This window comes from Falco peregrinus, chromosome 2 (genome assembly GCF_023634155.1).
Source record: "Falco peregrinus isolate bFalPer1 chromosome 2, bFalPer1.pri, whole genome shotgun sequence".
NCBI classification, from domain to species: Eukaryota; Metazoa; Chordata; class Aves; order Falconiformes; family Falconidae; genus Falco; species Falco peregrinus.
Genome location: NC_073722.1, coordinates 96,175,684 through 96,200,435, shown reverse-complemented (window position 1 = coordinate 96,200,435; position 24,752 = coordinate 96,175,684). Strand labels below are relative to the sequence as shown.

General features: G+C 37.1%; 1 protein-coding gene across 2 annotated transcripts in view; it reads right to left on the bottom strand.

Moving 5' to 3' along the window:
- Nucleotides 1-24,752, bottom strand: part of ATP2A2 (ATPase sarcoplasmic/endoplasmic reticulum Ca2+ transporting 2) — a 48,724-nt gene that overhangs the window by 12,369 nt on the left and 11,603 nt on the right. For both annotated transcript variants that reach the window (XR_003554556.2, XM_005237629.4), the window contains exons 5-13: nucleotides 23,466-23,604; nucleotides 11,380-11,460; nucleotides 9,432-9,517; nucleotides 8,042-8,506; nucleotides 5,235-5,323; nucleotides 1,773-1,875; nucleotides 1,112-1,243; nucleotides 898-1,020; nucleotides 478-696 (exon numbers count right to left, since the gene is read on the bottom strand). Coding sequence is in view for 1 of the 2 variants with exons in the window: in XM_005237629.4 (XP_005237686.1) it covers nucleotides 478-696; nucleotides 898-1,020; nucleotides 1,112-1,243; nucleotides 1,773-1,875; nucleotides 5,235-5,323; nucleotides 8,042-8,506; nucleotides 9,432-9,517; nucleotides 11,380-11,460; nucleotides 23,466-23,604 (1,437 nt within the window). In the remaining variant the exon portion in view is untranslated. The remainder of the gene's footprint in view (nucleotides 1-477; nucleotides 697-897; nucleotides 1,021-1,111; nucleotides 1,244-1,772; nucleotides 1,876-5,234; nucleotides 5,324-8,041; nucleotides 8,507-9,431; nucleotides 9,518-11,379; nucleotides 11,461-23,465; nucleotides 23,605-24,752) is intronic.

Sequence of the window (24,752 nt, the reverse complement as noted above, 5' to 3'; positions counted from 1 at the left end):
TTTAGGAGCACAAAATGGCAGGTATGTTTCATCACAAAATCCCCAAAGAGCTCTTACAGTTGAGCAATGTCCAGCTAAAACCCATTACAGCTGAAACCACAAAGCAGTATTTTGAATACTTTCCAGTCAGTCTCCAAGAACAGTTTAAGATGTTATGATCTTGAGGACCTTACATATACACAAAAAATAATACAATTTTCAGCTAGCTGTTTAACTGATTTCTTATACTTTTAGCCAAGCAGCAAGACATATACCAGCCATCCAGAACAGAGTTTCTTCAAAGACACACATAGTCTCCTCTTAAACTGAACATTCCTTCCACACATGTGGTTAACTATTGTGTCTGACATCAAAAATATCCAGAAAGATAAAATTCTCAGATGTAACTTTCTCAAGAAATAATCAAATGTAAGGAGAATCATTGTTCTCCAGTTTGGAAGTGGGAAAAGCATTAAAAGGATCTATTACTAAACTTACCTCATAGTTAATGAAATTTGAAGAGTCCTCAAGATTCATTTCCTCTTTTCTGGGTGGATTGTCATGGGTTGCCAGAGCCAAGCAACGCAATGTATCTCTACCAGTTCCCCATTCTCTAATAACAGACATTATTTTCTGCTTAATTCCTGAGGTTAACTGTATTTTAGCACTTCCAACACGGACATGCGTGCATCTGTCAATTACACCTTCAGGAGCACCCTGCAGAGTCCAAAGGGAAAAAAAAAAAAAAAAAAAAGTAGTAACTTAGCTTAATAGGTCCCTTCCCACTGCAACATTTTCTCAAATTAAAAGTCTTTCTTTCATCTTCAAGGTGCAGCTTAGTTGCATGATAATTTTTTTTAATATTGTGTTACCTTTGCAGCCATTCCATAACTACACTTTCTTAAGTGAGGAACTGACCTTAACAAACATCTTACTCATAGATGTGCGGCTTGGTTTGTTCGGTGTACAATAGACAGACATAGACTTTCTGTCTCTTGAGAATTCCAGAGTGAATTCTTTCTTCATGAGTTGTTTTATCACCTTATGAAAAAACAATAGCATAAAAATGCATTTAGATAATACACACAACAAAACTCACTCCCCAGTGAACTCCAGATAAAAGAGTACTGACCGAGTTGCAAGCGTTTGCACGTTCAATTCTAGAAAGTCCTTTCAAGTCTGTGTCAAATACATTCATCTTTTCAACCAGGCAGGTAAGCGCTGTTTCTGTGGCTTCACCAACTTTCTCATATACTCCCTTAGCCTTTAGTTAACAAAGCAAACAAAAACACAGGAGTTTAAACCTCACCTGGAACCTACCAGAAAAAAAAGTTCCGAGTTTCACAATGGGAAAAAAAGCTTAACAAGAATTACTATGGCTTAAAAAACGAGCAAAACTGTTCTTAAAAAAAGCAGCTTTGAAGAGTATAATTTGTAGGAGATCTCAAGCCTTTACTCTCAAGACCAGCAGAGATGGATGTCAGTACTTTATCATCAAGCATTTAAGTCAGTACAAGATGTGGCAACCTTAAGAAAGCAAGATAAAGCAAGAAAGTAGCAGTGCATTCTACACACCAGGATCTCCAAGTTCCAGATTATACTTGGTGCCTGGCTTTCATTTTCTCAGTGCTCAACAAACAAGTGACTCCCAGAATTAATACTTAAAGGAGAACTAAATACTCTCACCCTTGACTAGGAAGGAGATTTACCACTGAAAGGTATTACATAGACAGATGAGAACAAACATTTATCCTCATTCTCACACTCTCCTCTGTTCTAGGGTATGTACTTACTTCGTTGTAATCCAAAGAGGAATCATTACAGAGTGCACAGATCGTTGCAAGTTCCACAAGGCCATCATACTGGCTACATTTAATAAGTTTGTCATCTTTATGCCTTTCCAAAGGAAGAAAAGGGGGAGATTTGAGTTAGTTATTTAGTATTAGCACTGCACCTTTCCCCTTCTTTAATCCCTTTACTGTGTTTCCATTTAGTACAATGCTTATTAGTTATGGACTTGGAACTACAGAACTAGAAATTGTTGAGAATAACAGGTTTGATAAAGGTGAGTTCTGAAGTTTAGATCAGAGAGTCATGATCAGAATGACATGATTATTAATGAAATTGCTACTTGAATTACAAAACCTTATTTCCTCCAGTGACAGGCATACAGAAGAGAGGAGCTCAGTGAAGAGGCACATGAAAGCAGTATTAAGAGTACACAAAGGACTTTGAGGGGAGCTCCAAGTAGGAGAGGGATACTGTTGGGATACCTTAGGAGTTCAGCTTCCTTAGCCTTACTGCATATTCTCCAGATTTACTGCCATGCATGGAATGTATGTACTTGGCAGGCATAAAAGCAGATCTGGCCTCTTTAATTGCTTAAAAATTAATCTTTACTGTATGTGAACCTCCTAAGCCAATGAAAAGCTAAGCCATTTCACAATACAAGTTCTACTACAGAAAAAATACTCTTTTCTAGTAGTCATATACACTACATGATGAATATCTGAAGTCTTCAGAAAGAGGGAGGGTACATTTTCCTAAAGCAATGCACCATTTAGACATCGTAAATAAGAAGCAGCTTCTTTGCTTTCACATTTGGAAATGAAATTAATTTTCTGGAACATTAGCATGCTTCTAGAGTAAGCATAATAGAACCAAGGCTGTTCAATAATGTTATTTCCCCCGCTACCAAAATTAGCATGACATAACTAGTATATAACATCTTTCATTAAAGCTCTCAAGGAGGGGAAAAAAGGTCTGGTGGTAGAAAGACATGGATCACTACTCTTAAGAATTCATGACATCAATTATGACATGCTCTATTATGTAAGCTTTTGTTCAGTCTCTTGTAGTACTACAAATTCCAGTGTTGTATGCACATGAACAAAATGCATCTTATAAAAAACAAGTATTTTTTTGAAGTTTCATTTTGCATATAATTCTACAGCCACAAGCAGTAGCTTTAAACTCTCATCTCTTCAAAATTCCCAGCAGCTCTCGATTTGTCACCTCATCTATCATGGCCAATACTTCCTGTTTCCACCTGTTCTGAACTTGAAAACTAGCACACTTGAATATCCATAATTTGTTATACCAGGGTTGTTGTTTTTTTGGGGGGGGAGGTATTTTTTTTGTTTTTTCTTCCCTTGCCTGTGTGTTCCTTATCAACATTTTCTGGAGAATGGCAAGTGCACTGGAGTCCAAGTTACTGGGGTCAGTTCTGGATAAAGGTGATTTGGCTGTTGGTTTGTGTTTTTTTTCCCTTAGAACTTCAGACTTTTTGATTAGCTAAAGATGAACTCATCTGAGGTCAAATGAAAATGAAATCTGCTAACTTTTGCCGCAGTACTTAATTGTTGTTAATTTTATGCCCTCAGTTTGCAAGTAAGTATGCACATCGTGCGTGCCGAAACCCAGCAAAACTACCTGAAACTGTTCAACAATCTCCTAATATCCCTGGGAAATTAGTCAGTAAGAAATTCTAGGGTTTTTTTCAATTAAAAAAGTATTTGTCATTTTGTATTCTGAATGTCTCTTAGATGAAAGTTATGTATCAAATATTTTAAGAATGAATGAAAAATTATTCATTTATTGCAAAAACACTTCATGGTTATGAAATAAGAGTTGGCTGCCTACACAGCTGTGGAAGACAACAGTACCTGAATTTAAGCACAACAAAGAAACATGTGTCAGGACAGTTTGTAGAACTAGAGCAGGTCCTGCTCGGGGGTGGTGCAATGGACTAGACGGCCTCAGCATCCCCAAACTTTGTTTGCAGTGGCAGTTTGCAATCAAAGGTAAAGTCAGTCACCTCACTTAAAAATCCTTACAAAGCCACTGATTAAAAAAAAAAAAAAAAAAAAAAGGCTGTCCACAAATGCAGAAATAAATCAGCCTTGAAGGTTTGGGAACTTAGCTATTTGTTTCCTCATGCTCCAATAACAGCCTTCTGTGGTAATTTCCCTTTCACAGAATGTTCTTTATGTACGTGAATGCAGTGCGATTAACATGCTTGTTCACATTTCCCCAATTTCAGCAAGTAAAATAGAACATTTACATACATTGATGACTGTCTTATAGCATGGTGACAGATGTTGAGTATAATATTTTATTATTTTGTTTATCTAGAGCTCATCCGAGACCCGCTAAAGCATAATAGTTGGATGCTTTACAAGGTCTAGAATGTCACCTTGCCTAAGTAAATGCTGTCTCCTGAAATAAAAACTTAAGCTTTTGACAGCAATTAGCTTTGAAACAAAAGAGAATTGGGGGATTAAGTTTTTCAGCTGCTGAGAACACCATGGTCTTAATTGCTATGAAAATTGAACTGAGATAATCACTACTGAGATTGGTGAAGATTGCATGGAGTCAGAGGCATGCATGTACAACTCCACAAGGCTGAAATGTTTACAGTAACTGGTTCTTAATTCTAATTCATACACAGTAGAATTCTATTCTGCAAACACAATTGAAGCAGTAAGATTAAAAAGACATAGAAGACTGGCCAAGTACAAGGAGTTGTGACAATCCAGTAAAGAGGATCGCTCTCCTTCTAGAAAGGGAACCCTAAAAATTCCTGAAGTTGTCAGATGAACCTATCCCACTAGTAGAAACTTGCAACTGATAAAGTAAACCATATTCCTTTCTTAAGGCAGTGGGTTTAACATCAGCTCAAATACCAAAAGCCGAGACAAACACATATCTATTCAAGTACAGATACAGAGTCCAACAAACTGTGAGGGCAGAGGGCAGGAATTTACAGTGAATTGAAGAATTAACTCTGTAAGATGCTTTACAAAAAGATCTACATTCTCTGAGGCAGGGGAATTGGAAATATTGAGCTTACAGATTAATAGAGGCTCACCTGTTCAGATTTATGCTGTTTTTTTAAATAAAAAAGTAACACTCATTTTGAAGCACTGGGATAAGCTAATCTCTGCCCAGTAAGATTTTAGTAAAAAAAAAAAAAAAAAATCCTTTCAACCTACCCCTAATTTATTTTCAGATTAAAGGAACACTGCAATATTGGAGACTGTATTAAGTAAGCTTCACAAAGGTTTACTTTTCTAGATTTTAACTTGTTTTTACTTTTAATTATTTTTCCTCTCTAGCCTTTCAGTGTGCATTCTCACTGGCTGAGCTTTCATTTATTAACAATCACTGTTGAATATTACATGCATCACTTTTCAAGACTAAAGTAACAGTCAATGCACAAACAGACAAATATTTAACTTCAACAGAACACTTACACTTCTCCCATGGGAGCATACGTTGAACCAGTTACAGTAAATTCATTCAGAGAACAGCTATCTCCTTCTACTCTGTCCAGGACAAACATCTGAAATTACAGTTAGAAGCGTTACTACCTTTGAACAATAATTAATGCAAGTTATTAAACAGGTCTTCAGCAAGCAGGTACAAGAGGCACGTTCGGGTTGAATAAAGAAACTAGACAAAACCAGATAGGATACTCTGCACTTCAATCCCACGTATGTTTGAACAGCTCCCTATATGGAAGCACAAAATACAGAAACCAGCACTTCTGCTTCACAGATCTCATTTGAAAAAACTTGAGTTGTGGCATAAACATTGGAAGAATTGAAAAACACATACACTATGTACACTTAATTTCAGCTGTGAACACTACTTGCACATCCACTTGACAACACTGACTATAGCCAAGCTCTTCCTGGGCTTCAGACTTAAAAATTAATTCTCATTTACACACTTGAAACTGCAATTCCAATCAAAAGCAGCGTAGGGCAGCTTGGAAACTGACAATTCTTGCCAAAGTAAAAGCATCTACAAATACAAGAAGCTTCTAGATCTAAGAAGTAAGGTTTTAGACTAGAGCCAGACTATGGCCAGTTTCCCTTAATACCAGCCACTACATGAAAGTGTTTCCTTTCCTGGTTTTCTAGTTATAAGTCACTTTACCATCCAGTACGCTGGTAGCTTAAAACCATTCAGACAGCTCAAGTGCACTTCCAGCACAGGTTGAAGTGTTATTTTCAAATACAGATACCAGTTTGAAGGATGCAGTTGTAGCCCACAAGACACCTGCATCTCAAGTTTTTTCTTTGTTTTTGTTTCCCTTCTAGGCAAGCTGCAGGCAGAACCGCTGCTGGGAAGATGGGAGATAAAAAAACAAGAGTGCCTGAAGCTGTCATACTCTTATGATTTGCTGGAGTGTTAGTAGAGAAGAAAATAATTTCTCACTAATTGATAGTACATCTTAATGGAACTTCTTATCTGTTGGCTAGTATAAGCCATTTTGCCATACCACGTTTTAGCAATGTCTTACTTTACCTTCATTGTGCTGCCATATGATTTAAGGCAAAAAGCTTCACAAGATACAGCCTAATAATGAGGTTTCCCAACTGAGCTGCATCGATGTCTGGAGACCCTATAATCTTCAAAGTGATTTTAAAAATCAAAAAGCTAGACAAGCTGATCAATTAAAAGCCCATGAAGCAGAATAAGTGCATTCTCAGAGGGAGATACCACAGGACATTAGGAGGAGACTTGAGGGATTCTTTTAAAGCACAGAAATTATTTTCTGACAAACATTTTAGTATAGGGCTCCTTTGGACACTCAGGAGTTACTACTTAACACAGACTGAAACTACAAGTAAAATTACTGTTGTAAACCTGCCTTCTCCAAAAGCTAAGCAACCTCTCTACTTAGAGTGAAACCAAGAATAAGCGTATTGTTTACAGATATTATTAGGATTTTGCTACATTTTGCAGGATCTTACAATTAGCCATCAGAGGTTAACTAGGAACGAAGTCGGTTGTACTGCACAAGATCTAAAACATTTAGCCCTCTAAATATAAGGAGTAAAGTATTTAGAGCTTTTAAATAAACACAACTTAAATGATGAGTTAACCAGGAAGCCTTCTGCTTTTGGCATCTGCACAATTAAAAAATCCCTGCAAAGACTAGGGCAGTTATGCAACCATACTGCAAGTAACCTCCTCTAGAATACTGATGAGCAGCTACTTTGTGTCTCTTAGGTATAAATACTACAATACCTAAGGAAGTAGAACAAGTCAACCACCAATTAGAAAGAAAGAGCCATCAATCACATGAGAATGAAGTGCTTAAGGCTTACAAACTTTTGTCACTGGTATGCAGTGCTCAACATTTACACATTTGGAATTCGAACCCAATGAAATGACTGAACATTTGATGTCATACAGTTGTTATGCCCCTGAACATCTACAGTTATTAAGGACTTAACATTTTCTCCAGAAAATTCCTACAGAGAACATCAAGTATATGGAAAGCACAGAGAACTGACAACTGAACTTATATTACATTAAGCAACTAGCTGTTTAAGAGCCTCAAAATCAATCAACACCAGAAAGAACATGGGGGGTGGGGGGGGGTGGGGGAAGGGAGGAGGGGCACATAACTTACACTTAAGATGACCCTGGGAATGCTGGTGACAAGGTCAACTGCACCTCCAAGTTGCCAGATTAGTCATACAATATGGCACATTGAAAACACTAGTGATCTACATCAGACCAGTAGGAGCTACTGAAGACACCCAAATAAAGGTGGAACCACTCAGTAGTGAAAATACCTTGGATTAATCAAGTTACTGTAGTAAATCATCTATCTTTTTTCTCATTGCTAAGTTTCTCCACCGGTCATCTTGCTAAATGAAAGAGGCAAGGATTTTACACTTACATACATCCTGATTCTACAGTGTAACTATGCTACCTTTCTGAAACAGGATAAATCATACTAAATAACTACCAGTAGACAGAAAGGCTTACAGACAAGTCAATGGAAAACTGTTTGCAAACAACTTTCTCTCCCATCAAGTGCGGGAACAGCTATTTCTGGCCACGACTAAATAAGGGAAGAGATAAAAGCCTTAAACACTACACAGTGGAAAACTGAATTAAAAGTGGAAGCTTATCTTAGGAAAATAAAGCAAGATTTTGACGATATGAGAACCAAAAGACTCACAATCAAAAGAATTCAAGCAATGCTGGCTATTCAGAGTGGCTGAGAAGAAAAAGGGAAGAAGCTAGTTCAACATACCCTGCAGACTGACATCTGATTCGTGGTCAGAGTACCAGTCTTGTCAGAACAAATAACTGACGTGCAACCCAAGGTTTCCACAGAAGGAAGACTTCTAACAATAGCGTTCTTCTTGGCCATTCTCCGTGTTCCAAGAGCCAAGCAGGTGGTAATGACAGCAGGCAGACCCTCAGGAATAGCAGCAACAGCAAGAGCAACGGCAATTTTAAAGTAATAGATAGCACCTCGAATCCAGGAGCCACCATGAACCGGATCATTGAAGTGACCAATGTTTATTATCCAAACAGCGATGCAGATAAGGGAGATGACTTTAGACAGCTGCTCTCCAAACTCATCCAGTTTCTGTTGGAGTGGGGTTCTCTCTTGTTCGGTAGCCACCATCTCATCACGAATTTTTCCAATTTCAGTGTTTACTCCTGTTGCAATAACCACTCCCATAGCTTTACCAGCAGCAATATTAGTACCCTAATGTAAACAAAGAAATGGAAAGAGAAAACTTGTGGTCAATCTATAAACAGGTTTTGGTGGTGAGTTTTGTTTCATTTAAAAAACACAAAACCACCAAAAAACACCTTATGTGAGTCCAGACTGTGTTTCAGCTATGACACAGGAAAAGGTAAAGAGGAAGAGAATGACATTGCCCCAGTACCTGTAAGGGAATATGCCAGTGCAGAATTTTTGCTTACAAAATGGGCTCAAAATGAATCGGTATTGACCCATTACAAGCAACACAGTCAAACCCAGCTGATGAGTAAGGAGTATGTATTTCAACTGGGAATCTTAAGTGTGCTTTCCTTTCTTTTTTATGAGGATTGTATTTTGCCAGTTTTAATGTAATAGAGGTGTTCTCTGGGGCTCCCTTTGTAAACCTACTTAATATAAGAACAGCTGAATTTTCTACAAGGAGCCTACCAACAATAAAATAATTTTTATTTTGTTATCTGAAAGTCATTCAATGCTTCCTTTAAACAAATCTGAACTGTTTCATTCCTATATAGAAAGCCAGTTCTCATCTTTTCCCTCACAATACTGCAATTTGTGTGGGCATTCTTACCAGTCTTAAGGACTATTACTTTAGAAAAGCAGTGTAGAAGCACTTTAAAAGTGCTCCAGCCTTCAAGACTTTCTGGCTAAGGACAAAAATCAGTTTCCTCACATAAACTGGTTTCAACAAGCATCTTTCCTGAGGACAGCTTTTATTAAAAGTTTCTTCTAACTTTTAATTCATTTAGTTCGATGTACACGGACACACACATACAGATGCGTATAAAGAATACGGCAAAGAAGTCATACATTTTTTACCTGAACAACTGAAGTTCTGCACATTTTTGTTTATCAGCTTCATTATTATCTTATAAAAGTTTTGAAAATGTAAAAACAACTAACTCACAGAAAAAAGCATGTTCTTCTTGTCTTGGTTTACAGCACGAGGATCAGGCACAGGGTCAGTGTGCTTAATAACAGACACAGATTCACCTACAATAAAGATAGTAAGTCTTAAGAAGATATACATATATTATCTTAAGTCCTGTAGGGAACCAAAAAGTTGTAATCCTTAGTCCTAAAGTTTTTTTAGATAGAGTTCTTTTCCTCAAATGATTTTATTTAATTTCTGAAGTGAAACAGGAAATATTTCAGCTGACTAAAAAAAAAAACCCAACAGAACGGCTGGTTTTTAATGAAAATAGGAAGGAATTTAAGTGAAAATTTTATATAGTTAGAATTAATGAAGCATACACCAAGGAACAAGAAAAATAAGCAGCTGGTACTCCACTCCTTTTAACGTAGCAAGATCTACCGCATGAATTAAGATATTTTGTGAGCTTTGCATGCAGTACCAAGCATTTCAGTTCTCTATGCACTGCAAGAGGTATGTTCTTATTTAAATCATTAAGATATTAGCACAGTTACACATCTGTGATGGTATACATCACAGTTACACTGGCAGACCTTAAAAAAAAAAAAAGAAAAAAGAAATTAAGTGTCATGCAGCCATCTGTTAGTTAACTCCTTCAGCTGGAAGTCTTCAGAGAACTCTTCCATAAAGACCTCAGATGTATCTATTTCTATAAGATGTCACACAGGTAAGAAAGGTTTCTTTTTCTACAAAAACCAGATGTTATTTACTACATCAGATTTCACGAGGTAGTGCTCTTGGCTTCAGTCACGGAGTGAAACTACTTTTTCTAAGCTGTAGAGTGCCAAAGTTTCCTACTTATAAAAGCTTTCTTAAGTAGCATCTTAGACTTCAGTCCTGCATTATTAGTTAGGAGACTTAAGCATCAACTTGAAGTAGTCTGAAAACAGAAGGTTTTCTTTAAAAAAAAACAACCAAACAAACAAGCTGTTATTTAAAGGCAAGGAATTACTCCCTTTATATAGGCTTCTGGTAGATTATTTCTTCTACTTATTTCAGTTCTGATAGCTTGACAAACACAGAGCGCCTACACTTTCTTATGCTAAACATAAGTAAGCTTAAACAGTTCTGTACAATTCAGGATCTGCACTGAGAAACCTTGGGGCCTGTTTCAAGACAGATTTAAGGATAAAAAACAGGTTTCTTTATTAATACTTTACTGGTTTAAAATTCAAGGCTAGTTAACATTAATCTATGCTACCAAAACAGGCAGACAGATCTTCGTGTTCCAGCTGAGAAAAAAATGTTATAGCATGCTTGGCTGATTCCTAGCTTCTTTCCTATATTCAGAAGTACTGCTACTTTGTTTTGTGTTCAACAAATCTGAAAAGTGCTCTAAATATAGCTCCTACACTTGAGAACTGGTACCAGAAAACACATGAATGTGCCTTCACAGAATTTCAGCAAATAAGGCTTCAGTGTACTGAGTCTCTGGAAACAGCATTTTAAAGGCTGCCTGTATTTCAGAAGTTCTGCGCTCTCGTGAGAAAAAATGGGTAACTGTCACAGAAGACATTTAGTTACAATCTCCATACTTTCATACTTGAGCAGTGACAAGATGTTCAAACCTAGAAAACTGAATGAACTAGAATAGAAATTCTTTTTTTTCATTTTAGTTTCCCACAAGTTACCAGTGTGTGTCTTGGCCTGGGCTGGGGTGAGAGGAAAGAAGAAAGACCAAAAAAGCATTACAAGTCTCCGCAAGAATGCTCATCCCGCTGAAGTGAATGTGTAAAGTCAATGATGAAGCAACATTTAGCCACTCTCAGAGTTAAGTTACTAGATCAGAAATTTACTGCACTTGAATGCAACACACCACTTTAATAGCTACAGGCTTGCTTCTAATGGATAATTCCAAACAAACAGTGAAAAGGCACTTTCAATTATGCACATAATTATCCAAAATTCACAGAAACTATACCTGTGAGAATTGACTGGTCTACCCTTAGAGTTGTAGATTTGATAGAAGTAATTCTTATATCAGCAGGAACCTTGTCTCCAACTGCAAAGAAATGAAAAAGACAAAGTTAGAATTTTGTTATTTGAGAGATTTCTAACCAAGCATACCATTACCTCTATCAGCCAGGAAAACAATTTTCCAGTAACTGTTCAGATGCATAAGATTACTAACAGCTTATTACTGTTTTTGTGGCTTGCAATACTCCAGTTTTCTGAGTATCCAATATACTTCAGCAATTTAGATTTGCCTTAAAGACCTCTACCCTTACCTAACCTCAAAGAAAGAAGTCGTAAATCACTGGATTGTGACCACTTAAAAGCAAAGCATTACCACGAGAAAGCACAATTTCAGTATATACCCATAGCTAAAACAAATAGAGTTTTGTTTTCAGAAAAACTGGTCCCAGAAAGTCTTCAGGTTGTTTTCTCTATGCCCAAAGTCAATCCTCTGCTCTCCAAAGATCAGAATGTTATCACATTTATTTATTTAGATACTAAAAGAAATTTTCCTTTTCTTTGGCACCAATTGTGAGAATAACGTGCTTCTGCAAATCTGCCACTTTAATGTTGTACTTTGAATACTGATAGATGTTTCAGAGTTGGAAGTCAACTTCACATCATACACCAGCTATATTTTTTCAGTAATGCTACTCTATTAAATATCCCACAATCCATACCCAGTTAAAATTTTCAGAGCTCTGTGTTTTTCTATGCTGCATTTATCTTGTCACATATATTTCTACTTTGCAGAAGACAACACTGGAGGGAAAAAAAAAATTTAAAACCCATAAATCAAAAAAAAAACCTCCACTAGCAAGTGTCTGAGACCCCAAGGCAGCAGACAACACAAGAAGCTAGCAGCACACTCCTAAAGATGGCAGAGTAACAAAGTCAGTTGCCAGAGCTCTGTGGCTGGTTTAAGCACCTCTTATCATCCTAGAATTAATTATTCTCCCTTCCTAACTTCTCTTATCTAGCTTTTAAGAAAAAAAACTAAAGCTCCACCATTTTGTGACTGCAAATGAATGGCTGCATGCAAATTAACTTGCTAAAGCATATTAATGAGTCACGTTTCTGACTCATGGGGGGTTGTTTCTACATTCTGCATGTCAATATTGCTAACGAACGCACAAAATCCAACATTTCTAATGTAATTCAGCACTGCAAGTATTCAACTGTCAGCTTCTTTTTCATTATAAAATAATGCAAAGAAACAAAAGAAGGGAGAATAACTAGCTAAAAAGAGCTGATGTTCTCAGTAGACAGTCTGTGTCCCTGCAGTAAAATCAAAACAAGCTGCAATTCCTGCAGGAACTGCTTATGCAACTAACAGCAACAATGCACATTAACAACTAATACCATGGATAACTCTGCAGTGGTGTTACAGCCTCAGAAGATCCAACCACTCACACAGGAAAACACTATGGAACAAAATGCTGAAGAGCACAATTAAGTGCTGCTTCAAACCTTAAGTAAACTTGCACCACATGACTTTCTGTAAGGTCAAGGAAATACCAACCATTAAAACCAGCAAAAGATTGCTTGCTTTTGTTTGTAGACTTAGACGTGTATTTTTGTAAGCATATGTATATGAAGAGATCCAATAAATAGCCACAAATTCCCTTTTTGTATTATAGCCTGCGAAAACTGATTTAAGCCACAATGCCCTTGAGCAGCAAGAGAAAATAGCATTAGACAAACAGTGACCTAGGCCAAAAATGGCAAAACTATTCATATGCTCTCCTGATGTCGTGAGGAGGTTTATAGGCAGACAAAGAGTAGCAGCTGGTTTTCAGATATCACTGAACAACAGGCTAATACCTCAGTGCAACGTGGTGTAACGCCTGTCAATCTGCACAGACATTTTCAAAGTACTTAAAGCAGCTGGAAAACTATAGCCAACTCAAATACACTGCCACATTTGACAACACTGCTAAAGACTTAATCACTCCCTAAAAAAGAAGCTGTTAAAAAAATAATCTTAAAATATTCAAGTAACATATGGCAAAGTTTACAAGTAATTTTCCAACCTACTTCTGAACAACTCTTAAGTTGTCCAAACTCAAACGTCATACAAGATCTGAAGTATTAGGAAAGACCCCTGTTCTAGTAGACTACTGGCATTCGAGCATCGGTATTTTCATGAGAACTACTATCATTATCAATTGCATGAATCACCAGAACTGAAGTGTTAAAACTTCGAAAGCTGCAGTATCATAATAGATTTCTCAACAATTTAAGATAAGGCACTTTGTTCACTCACTATCTCCATTTGAGAACGCTGTAGTAAAATATCTGAGGCATTTCCAATAGGCAGGAAAGCTGTGTATCAGGATCAATTACAGAACTATTTTAAGCTGCTCTTTGCAAAATAACAGCTATGACACTAAGTCATTTATAGTCTTGAATATACTTTCATGAGCATAACTGAAACTGAATATAGATAGGAAATCATTCTGTGCTAGATCGGAACCCACAGCAAGTTTTTAGTGAGCAGTTCAGTGCTCATCTTATCTACAAGGGTTTTTTCCACATACTTCAACACGGGAAAGAAACTGGGAGGGTTTTGTTGTTTTTGGGGGAAGCTTTTAAAATTCAATTGCATTTCAGTCCACCGAACCAGTATAAGTATTACACAAGGCTTGAAAAACAAGAATTTAGAAGGTGAGTATGTATTTGCGTTGCTCAGTACAGGGCTGCTGCTACAGTACATGGATATAATCCCACAGTTTTAAATCTAAAATAGCGAGTCAGTTGCATAAGTGATTTCATCCATGATTTTAACCAAAGTGTTTAAGATTAAACAGTCACTTGATTTCTACAAGAACTCTGAAGAACTGAAGAAATCAAGTAAGCTGCTTTCAAAGCTGCTCAGGTACATGTTCTTGAAGCATGGTGTAGCCAAATACTTAACTACTGATTAAAACAGCCCTTATAAATATAAAATTTACTGCTAATTTTATTATAATAAGAGCAAAATTAGGGTTTGGTTCAGATCATTACAGCTTTATTCACAGAACCTTTTTACTCACGTACAGAATACTAATTTGGAATTTTAATACTGAGCTTCAGCACGCAATAATGGAATCTGGTCTAGTGGAAGGTGTCCCTGCCCATGACAGGGGGGACAGAACTAGATGGTCTTTAAGGTCTCTTCCAACTCAAACCATTCTATGACTCTACGAATCTGTTTAAAAAGAGTCTGGTCCCTGTAAGGGGGGTGGGGTGGGGAGAAATTAAATAAATCTGTTTTACTTAACTGAGCACGAGCCTGTACCAAAGCAAACAATTGACGATTTCCATGCCTTGATATAAACTGGAGTGGTACTTGGTTGCGGTATGAATTTAAAGTTTATGGCAATTGTTTTAAATAAGCCATATTCCTTCACTGAAAACATGGACAATTTAATATCTGAAAATACTGTGTTCTTCAGCTACCTATCTAACTAGCAGTGTTATCTTGCCAAGATTCCCACTCACTACACCTAACACTCTAGCCTTTCTTCCCTAGTTCAAAGCTCCCCACCTTATCTTACTCCTCCCAATGTTGTGGCAATGTTATAGGTCAATTTCTACTCTGTATGTACAGTCACGTACATATGTTCAATTTTAAGTACAGTACAACCCTATCAGAGCACATAAAACGTGCATTTACAGAAATGACTGCAGTTCCCCAGGAAAGGGCTTCCTCGTTAACAAAAATCCTTCAAGGACAATCCAGCATACAGACTGCCCTATTTGATTTGCAAAGATGCCTTGTAAGAGAACATGATTCAAGTCTCCAAACCTACTTCAAATATGGAATATATCAAGCAATGTAAGTCCTGATTTAATACTCTTGTGGTGACCAAGTCTCAAGACTGCAATTATCAACTCGTTACCCAGGTATCTCATTTGAGCACCGATATTTTACTTTACCACTTTCCAAGGCAGCAGTAATACTAAACATTTAACTTCAGAATTCTGTCCGAAGATGGTTTGAGACACACATTGGGAGAACTCTACAGCCCAAAGGCACTACTAGCGTGTTGCAGGCTACATCAGCCGGTGGTTTAAGGCGCCCAGGAAGATGAGCAGACATGATGGGGCACATAAGCTATGAACAACAAAGCTAGATGGAAAATAAACTATTAAAGCTGCATGGATCTCAGTCGCTGTTATACTTCTAGCTACATCTGGGTATCAACAAAGAACTTTATACTACAACAGACCTACACTTATCTTTCAAAGTCTCAAGTGATATTCTAGATCTTCTAATTAAAATTGTTGGTGACTGTAGGCTCAGGAAGCAGTATTAACGTTACCCTTGAAAACTACTGTGATATATAAAAGTCCTCCAAACAAAACTACTGCTTTAAATATGTACTTTGAACACTGGTATGAGCTCTGTTAACAGCCTCTGATCCCTCCCACAACTGAAGACTTGCTAAGAGGAGGTTTACAGACCAGTACATTATAAACAAGTGAAAAGTTTTGCTTCTTTTTTATGTTAATGTGTAACAAAAATTGTTATTGTAAACTGTGTTACAGTAACAAATGTAATGTGTTGCAATAACGGGTGATCTGTTTGCAAGAAGCCCATCTAAGTGATCAAAGTAAATGAGTAATTTTTCCCATAGAAGTCAGAATGGCTGTTCATATACAACATGCACTTGATACTTTCTTATTTATGCTTATCATTAACCAAAGTTAATGTCAACCTCTATCTGCTATCAGCAGGCTGGGGTCGGAACTGGACTTTTGTAATAAAGATCAGTACAGCTCTGAACTATTCTGCCACTGTTGTCTGAGTTTGTAACTTCTTTTAAGGCAAATTCTGAAGAACTGGGATACTATTTCAACGTCCAGTTGAACAATTTGGGAACACAAACAACAGTTCCTGAAAGACAAGATGTTCCTCCCAATTTCCATAAAGGCCAAATAGACAAAAAAGCTCCACAAATGTTACATTGTGTTGTTTTGCCCCCTTCTAAGTGGCTTAACAGATTAAGGTTCATTTTGACACATTCCATCTATTTTGATTTTTTAAGACAGTATGGTCTGTCTCCTGCTTTATTAGGATGCTCTAATTTCATCAGGCTACAGTAGAAATACTACCAAATTCAGCAGATACAACCTACCGCACTGCTATTAAAACATCTCTGATTCAAAATACATTATGCATGGGGTTTTATCATCAAAAGGGAAGAGGAATAAGTATTAATTCTTCTGCCAAAAAACACTGCGTTAGCAACTATTTTCTTTAACTGTCTCAACATTACATATAATTATGGGTATAGTTATTTAAACCACTTTCTCTAATGAGATCCTTAGCCTCTTGAAGAGTCAGTTATTTTGAAGTCCTCTCTCTTGCCCAAAAATAATTTCTTATCCTCTGAATGAGGGGACACACCATTGTGTGAATATTTACCAATAAACTGAGGCAACTGAACCTTCCTACATGAGGTATGGGTATCACTTCAAGGTTTAAGAATTGAAATAAGTAGTCTTAAAATAGCACATATGAGATGCTACATACTTTAATCAACCAGAGCCAAGTATTGTTTCTGCTGGGGGGGACAGGAACAGTTAAAACTTACACCTAAACAGAACAAACTGCTTCTATTTAGAAGTACAGCTGCTGCAACACAATTGGTTTTAATATTAAACTTCCTCAGCATGAGTCCAACAGAAGAAAAATTAAGTATTTAACACTTCCTGAACAGGGTATAATAAAATGCTACCAAAAATCAGAAGCTCTACAAAACAGGAAGATTGAGTCCATCTATGCTTTCATACTAGGCCAAGAGTGTCAAATTGTCAAAACCAAAAGACTATGAGACATACTTCAAGTCTTGAGCTTCCACTCCAAACCAGTATGACAGATTTATTTTCCAACAAGAAGAATTTTAACAGCACTGGCCCACTCAGTTTTAACCATAGTAATAAAACAGCATTTCCTTTTACTGCCAAGATGACAGAACACATTTGAACACATTCATTCTTTGCATTTATGATGCACGCTATGTATCAGACAACATTCTGAAATAGCCTTCTCTATCATATGCCGCTCTGCAGCCTGGACACAGAGAAAATATTCAGAGAACTTATTGTGCAGTGTGATTATTCTAACCCAAGAACTGTTAGAGGTAGAAGTTAAAATTCAAACAAAACACATACATACTGCATTCATCAACAAAAACCAAACGAACACAAAAAGTTTAGCTTTCTGGGAGCAAAATATTTTAGGGTCAGAACAGAGGGTTATATTGAGAAAAGTTATGTACTGTTTAACACAGTGTATCAAGACTTGAATTATTCCTACTTTCTTTTTGTTCTGTGAAAACATACTTTTAAGTGTCATTCTCTCTGAAGAGGGCACCAGAACATTAAGTAATATGTGCCAATAGATGAGTACCCAGCCTGTAAATCTGCACTTATTTCTATTCTCAATTTGTCTAGCTTTAGCTTGTAATCAGTGGATCTATTTCTATCAGCATCTCCTAGATTGAAAACTCTTGTGATCGCCTCCATCTAAGTGGCAAGTTAAACTTCATTGCTGTTCAGGTAGAGAACAATTACATCTTCACACCAGAGCTGAAGTCCTTTTTCCAAGTTAGGCTGCATGTGGGTTAACACAAGAAAAAAAAAAGTAAGAATTCTGGAAGTGCAGCACAGCTCCAAGGGTAAGTTTTCTTTAGCCTTAAAAATGCTTGCTTTACCAGGGTGAAATGGTATTAACACAATATTATCTTGATGTTCAAGCATTTTGTTCAGTACTATTTGTGCTTATAATAAAACCCCATTGCAGTACCGGTTCTAATCAGAGTCTAGAACGTCTGATATGTTCTGAATTCAAACAATTAAGAATTAGTTTCACTATTTTTACTTAACAGCTTGGCAACTCTGGAGGAAAATGCTACAAGAATTGGGGAAAAAAACTGGAGATGTGTTTTGTAAGTTTTCCAATGTGTATTGAAAGCAACACAAGTTCAGGCTGTGCCCTGACTTGAACCTCACATAATTCCAGACTTCAGTGGAGTACTGAACAGAGTTTGGACCGCATCTGGTTATCTCAAAACTGCCTTGGGTGTGTTAAAAAGAGTTTAACAGCTAAAATGCTCACTGAAGCTAACAGATTTATGCAGTACTCGTATGTGTATTTATTAACTGCTGATCTTACCTCCATATTTTTTCTGGTTCAAAAGCAGTACTTTATGGAAAAAGCAAAATATATGCTTGACCTTTAAAAGCCAAACCTGACAATTTGCACTAGGTAAGGGAGAAAAAAAAACAACCAACCAACCAACAGCCACAACACAGCTTGCAGTCAAGTTTTTTTCCACAAGAGATGCTTTCAGCAGCATGCTTTTAGGATAGCCCCCAGCAGGTCACCATTCCGGCCTTAAGTCTTACTCAATCCTTTTCATTATTTGTTTCCAACCTCAATACTTTTCGAAAAGTAAACCTGCATCTCTAGCACCGAGTCTGAGAAACTTTTCTAATAACCAGAATTGAAACACAGACACAAGGACCCAGACATTTTGGAGTAAGATCTGCAATGCAAATGTTTGTTGCTTATACTACCAGGGAGAACCCATGGTTCTTCATAACCACACTGGAGTTTGACATAATTCACATTAAGAATCTTCCTTCCCAATCTTCTTCACCTCAGAATTTATCTTTCCTTGATTATAATGGTATCTAAGCTTTAGGAAGAGTCTTACGAGTGCTCTACAGTTAGAATTAAAAGCCTCAAAATGTAGTTCTGCATACTTTATTATGCCAAGTAAAAACTTAAAACTAAGTCTTCTGAAATACACACTAATTTAATAATCAACAGATTCTGAGAACTCTGTGTGTATTGTTAAGCTGTTGAGTACTTACAGGTATAATAACGGAAGACAAGAACCATCATTCAGGACTTCAGGGAAAGAGGAACTTATTGTGACTCCAGTTTGGTCACTTACAGATTACAACTAATGAACATTCATTTATTACATTACAGAAACTCAGACACGCTGTATCTAAAATAGAACATTTTAGACAGGATAATACAACAGAAGTGAACAAAGCTAATTCCTGTTCCCAGATGTGCTTCTTTAAAAATCTTCGCAGCCAGTCTGACACACTGATATCAACTAGACTTCATACAGAACTTGTAAGAACTAATGCCATGCTGTTTTAAGTTGTTACTTTAACCAAGGCAAACAAAAACTCAACTGAAAGGAAGAAGAACATCTTTAATCTATTAAGATAGCCACTAGTTATAAATTTAGAGTGCATCCTCCAACAAACTTAAGCTTTCATAGCAGCACAATAATCCATTTCAAGACAAGTCAAACTGAAAAGCCATCTGAGGACAGCATCTGGATTTTTTTCAGTTCATCAATTTTAAGACACAAACAGTGTAGCTTAGTAACCCTTACACACTACAGTTCCGAGAACTATGCCCACCAGAGGTCTGCAAGCAAGTTTAAGGCATACATCCCCCTACACGTTCCAGTTGGTTATACAGTTTATTTTCCAACATCTCTGCTTAAGTGGACACAGAACAACAACTTCCTAACATAGACAGTTCAGAAATTCACGTCTGCACAGTCTGAACAAATACAGACTACAGTGTCTGCTAGTACACCTGCAACATTGGAGCACAGCATTTATGTCGAATTTGTTAGCTATTAGGCATAAGGACCAGTAACTGCTCAAGCGTTCTGCAGTATTTCATGCACACAGATCCCCAAGAGACACACAAGACAGCAGGTTATCTACCACTTGAGCGATAATCTAATTCGTGTTACTCCATATTCGCTGCAAGGCGACAATGCGGACCTGCAGTTTCCCCCCTATTACTTCAAGTCAAATAAACCACCATCTGTTTCTGCTGTTGGCAATCAATTAAAAAAAAAAAAAAGTCTTCCAGGAGCTTTGTTCTAGAAGGCTATGAGGCAACCTGAATGCAAACATAATGAACGCAGTCAAACTCTGCAAACAGCTTAAGGAGCCACAATAAAAAGTAATAGTATAAATCAATATTGCACTGTCTTTGGGTTAGGCTAAGCCTACCAGGTTATCTTTAATGGGTTCAAAATATTGAAAATACCAATTTATTTTGAAAATGGTTCAATGCTACTCTCAGGGAACTCTCACAGTGTGAAGAGGCAAATTATTCCCCCACTTACCCAGAACTAAAATACTAATCTACCAAAGAGTTATCACTGTCAGACCGACATAGCTACTTCAAATTAACAAAGCTGTTAGAGCATTAAATACAACTATTTTGTAATGGAAGACCTGTAGAATGTTGTTCCAAATTAGATATCAGCATAGGGGAGAAACCCATCACCTGGTTATTTATGCCACTCAGTTGAAAGAGATTTGCCTGGACACACAAATGTCATTGGCACTTTGCCTAGAATTCCATACCCAGATATGTCTCCCAGTATGAAGTGCTCTGTCACTTCCCTACATGGTCATCTTTTTGCAAACACCATGTCAAAGGCCATCGCAGAACTCCTACACTTGAGGCACAGGCATGCACACAGTCTCTCTCACCTCCAGGTCTTGACACTAACACTGGTACATAGTGTATTGCTCTTTACTTGCCCAGTAGCTTTTCTGGGTTTGATTACAATTAAAATTTCATCATTGTCTAGCTACAAGTTCGAATTTGTTGTTTTGGTTTGTATTACACAGAAGCACTTATGGCTGTATTAAACATCCACATGTCTTAATCACCTTCTCTTGAAACTGCAGCTGATTTTACTTACCAACGTAAGAAAAATGATGAATGCTTGGCTTAAGACTAGCTTGGGACTGTTTGACCCACCAGTTTAAGTGAGTATTTTAATCTGTATGAGCTTCTACAGTCAGTCACCAAGCCAGACCATGTATCTTAAAGGACAGTCATAAGGTTGGATAATTTTTCTCTACAGAAGCATACAAGTTTTAAAGTTTACTCTTTAAAAAAAAAAAAAAAAAAAAAAATCGGTTCTACACATGTTGGACTATCACACACTGTTCTACAAGCAGATTTTAAATAGTGCAATAGTCACCCTATGAAAAATAGGATACTATGTTTGTTAAAGACAACCTAGTGTTCCATGTATGCTAATCAGCAGTTTATTTCCAATTCATTTCTCTCCTTCAAGCATTGGCCTTTAAAAGACATGGCACCAATAACTGATTTTATTGACGCTGACAATATACAGCTAAGTAAAAGCTCACACATACCCCAACTGGTTTACGTACAAATTTAGCTTTGTCTTTTTCTGTAAGATGAAAATGCAATCTCTGCCTCTTCCAAAATAGCAAAGAAATAAGCAGAAAATGATGTACTATAGACACCTGGCAGAGCAGCAAAATCCAGCATTTTTCCTTAGTGAAAAACCCCAGACCAGTACAAAATACAGTCATCAGTTCTACCAATACTGCTTTAAAGTGCCAAAACCCACAACCCACTACTTGCAAAACTACCATTCTATTACTGACATTTAAAAACAGGATAAAGATTTGGACTAGACATTTACTGCACAGTCTGTAACATTATACAGTTGTTTGCCTCAAAAAGACACAGAAAATGTCAGCTGCTGAAACAGAATCTCATTGCAGAGCTCACAGATTTGACTGTACAGTGGAGCAATAGTGAGTCAAAACAGCAGAGTAAGTGACAAGGTATCGTAATTCACCCTTTACTTCACCTATCAGCACTTTGTAGTTGTACTTGGTCTTCACCAACAGATGCTAAGAGGAAACTAGCTTCAGCCTTCATGAGATTCACACTCGAATTAACCCTAGCCAGGGCTGCTGTAGCAGAATCATCCTATGCACAAAACGGAGGCATGAGACAGGGCTCAATGAATGTTAAAGTTTGTTATGGAATGAAAGCTGGGCAGACGGCCAACACCAACTTCATTTTGAGTGCATACTCTCTCTGCCTGCTAATTAAAATAGAAGGATAGTCAAGTTTAAGGGTATATATTTATCTCCTCTTGAGACAGCTACCACCTCTAAAAGCAAAGTGACACCAGAGCAAAGAAAGTTTGATGTACACCCTTAATTGTTCCCAAAGGGCCAATCACTCAGTTAACAGTTGATAATGACCTACAAAATACGAGTACGCAATCACTCCTGACACTTAACAAGAACCACCTAGTTCTATCTGGGAAGGAATAGGAAACATTAAAGTCACTGACAAATCCAGTTGAGAGAAAGAGTTATTGGTATGGCACAGTCACCAAGATGAAGGAGTTCTAGCTGTAAGTATAGAATACTTCTATTTTTGCACTCCTTCCAAATAAAGGTACATCTTTTAGGGCAAATCTAAGTTATTAGAAAGCTTGATGTAAAATTTCAGTCTTTTAAGTCTGGTACTTAAATGATTACACCAGAGAAACAGGAAGCTCTACTTAGTATAGTTATCTCTATTTGTGGTCTCCTATACAGCAACAGGCAAAAAAACAATAAAGAATTATGAAACTTGAGAAAACAATGATGTCATATGCCAGTCATACTAGCCGAGCGGACATTTGTAAAGAGAAGCTGAAAGACACTGCTACCACAAATAAAAAAAGCTGGAAAAAGTCTTCAGATGAAATTATCTTTCCTTAGATAAAAGAACAGAGCTGGAATAAAAAATAATAATAATATAATCTGCATTCCAGAACCTAAGAAAACTGAACACATTTCAAAGCTAGGAAAAAAAAAAAAAAAAAAAAAAAAAGAGTATTTTGCAATAGAAAACAGACAAGTTAGGACACTTTGAAACCAGACTTTAGAAAATAAAATTTTAGAGTAGTGACAAGTGTTAAAACCTCTACTCCAATTAAGACGCTTTGCTTTTAGACCTACCAATTAAAGTAAGTGGCAATTTGAAAAACAATCCCCTCAGTGCAAATGCACATTTAAGGTAATTACAGATGAACAGAAGCAAGATTGTTTGTAAGTGAAGCGTATACTCAGGCATCTCTGGAAACTGCCCCCAGGGCCTCAAATCATTAAGACAAGGCCCCCACAACAATTTTACAATAATATGCTAATACAGGTATGCATGACATAAATGAGTCTTACCTGCCACTTCTACAATATCACCTGGGACAATGTCTCTTGCTTTAATCCTCTGTACACTTTTTCGGTCTTGTCGATACACTTTGCCCATTTCTGGTTCATATTCTTTAAGAGCTTCAATAGCATTTTCAGCATTTCTTTCCTAAAAGACACCAAAAGTGTGTAATTTTAAAACCCTCAAGGAAAAATACGTATGTCAGATCCATTTTTTCAAATGCATTATCATATGAGTATCACTGACTCAGCTCAGCTCCATTTATTAATGCAGAAAGTTAGATGAACCTTCCCCTTATGAGGCTGCTGACTGGAAATCATTACAACATTATCCGGGTATTAGTGGGCATTTAGAACCTAAAAGTTGTTTATTCAAACCCTGCAGCATTTCCACTGTTTCTTGTTACAAGGAGGCCACACAAAGAGTTCTATTTAACACATGGATGTTTTTTCACATTAAAAAAGCACTAATGCAGAATTAAACTCATGGATATAGTCTTGTCTCAGCTGTACCTCACCAGCTGGAGCAGCTTAGACTCCAACTGGAGTGGACTAGCACTACTAAATTTCACTCACTGATAGAAATCAAAGGTCAAGTCAAGACAAAGCTCAAACAACGTATTATCAACTTTTCTTCCAGTAAATCAAGTCACAACTACAGTGAAATTAAAGCATACAGACTAGAAACTTCCCCAAAGTCTGATAACAGTTTACAAATTTACATGAATCCCCCCATACGACAACCTTTACATTTCCACTAACTAGCTTTTCTATCTCAAGCGCAATTCTCTTGGCTAAGCACTACCAGAGATCAGTATCAACATCGTGATGCCTCCTAGATAAAGGACAACATAAGAAACCAACAGCTGATCAGCACTTCTCCAAGACCTAGAGAAAAGTTAACTTATTTTCCAGCCTATTGACAAGTACAAACATCATGTAGTCCTGATGATTACAGATAATGTTAAGTGTGTGCATACTTTTTAGAATGTCTGCGCTTCAAATATATACCAGCCTTTCTATGTAATAAAAACTTCCTCCCGCATGTATCAAAGCAGAAACCTAATCTTCAGAAATCTGAAGGTTGAGGTACTAGGTACTTTCTTTAAAACGCAGCTGAAAACCAGCATTACCAAAATTTCCTTGAAGGACAGACATTAACATGGCACAGCTCCGTACCAGGCAGTGCAGAGATACCAGCACAGACCTGTAAGAGCTATAATTAATACTAGCCTCATATCCCACCAGGTAAATTAATTTTGCTCCCCAGCATAATAACGATGTTGCTTTTCTACA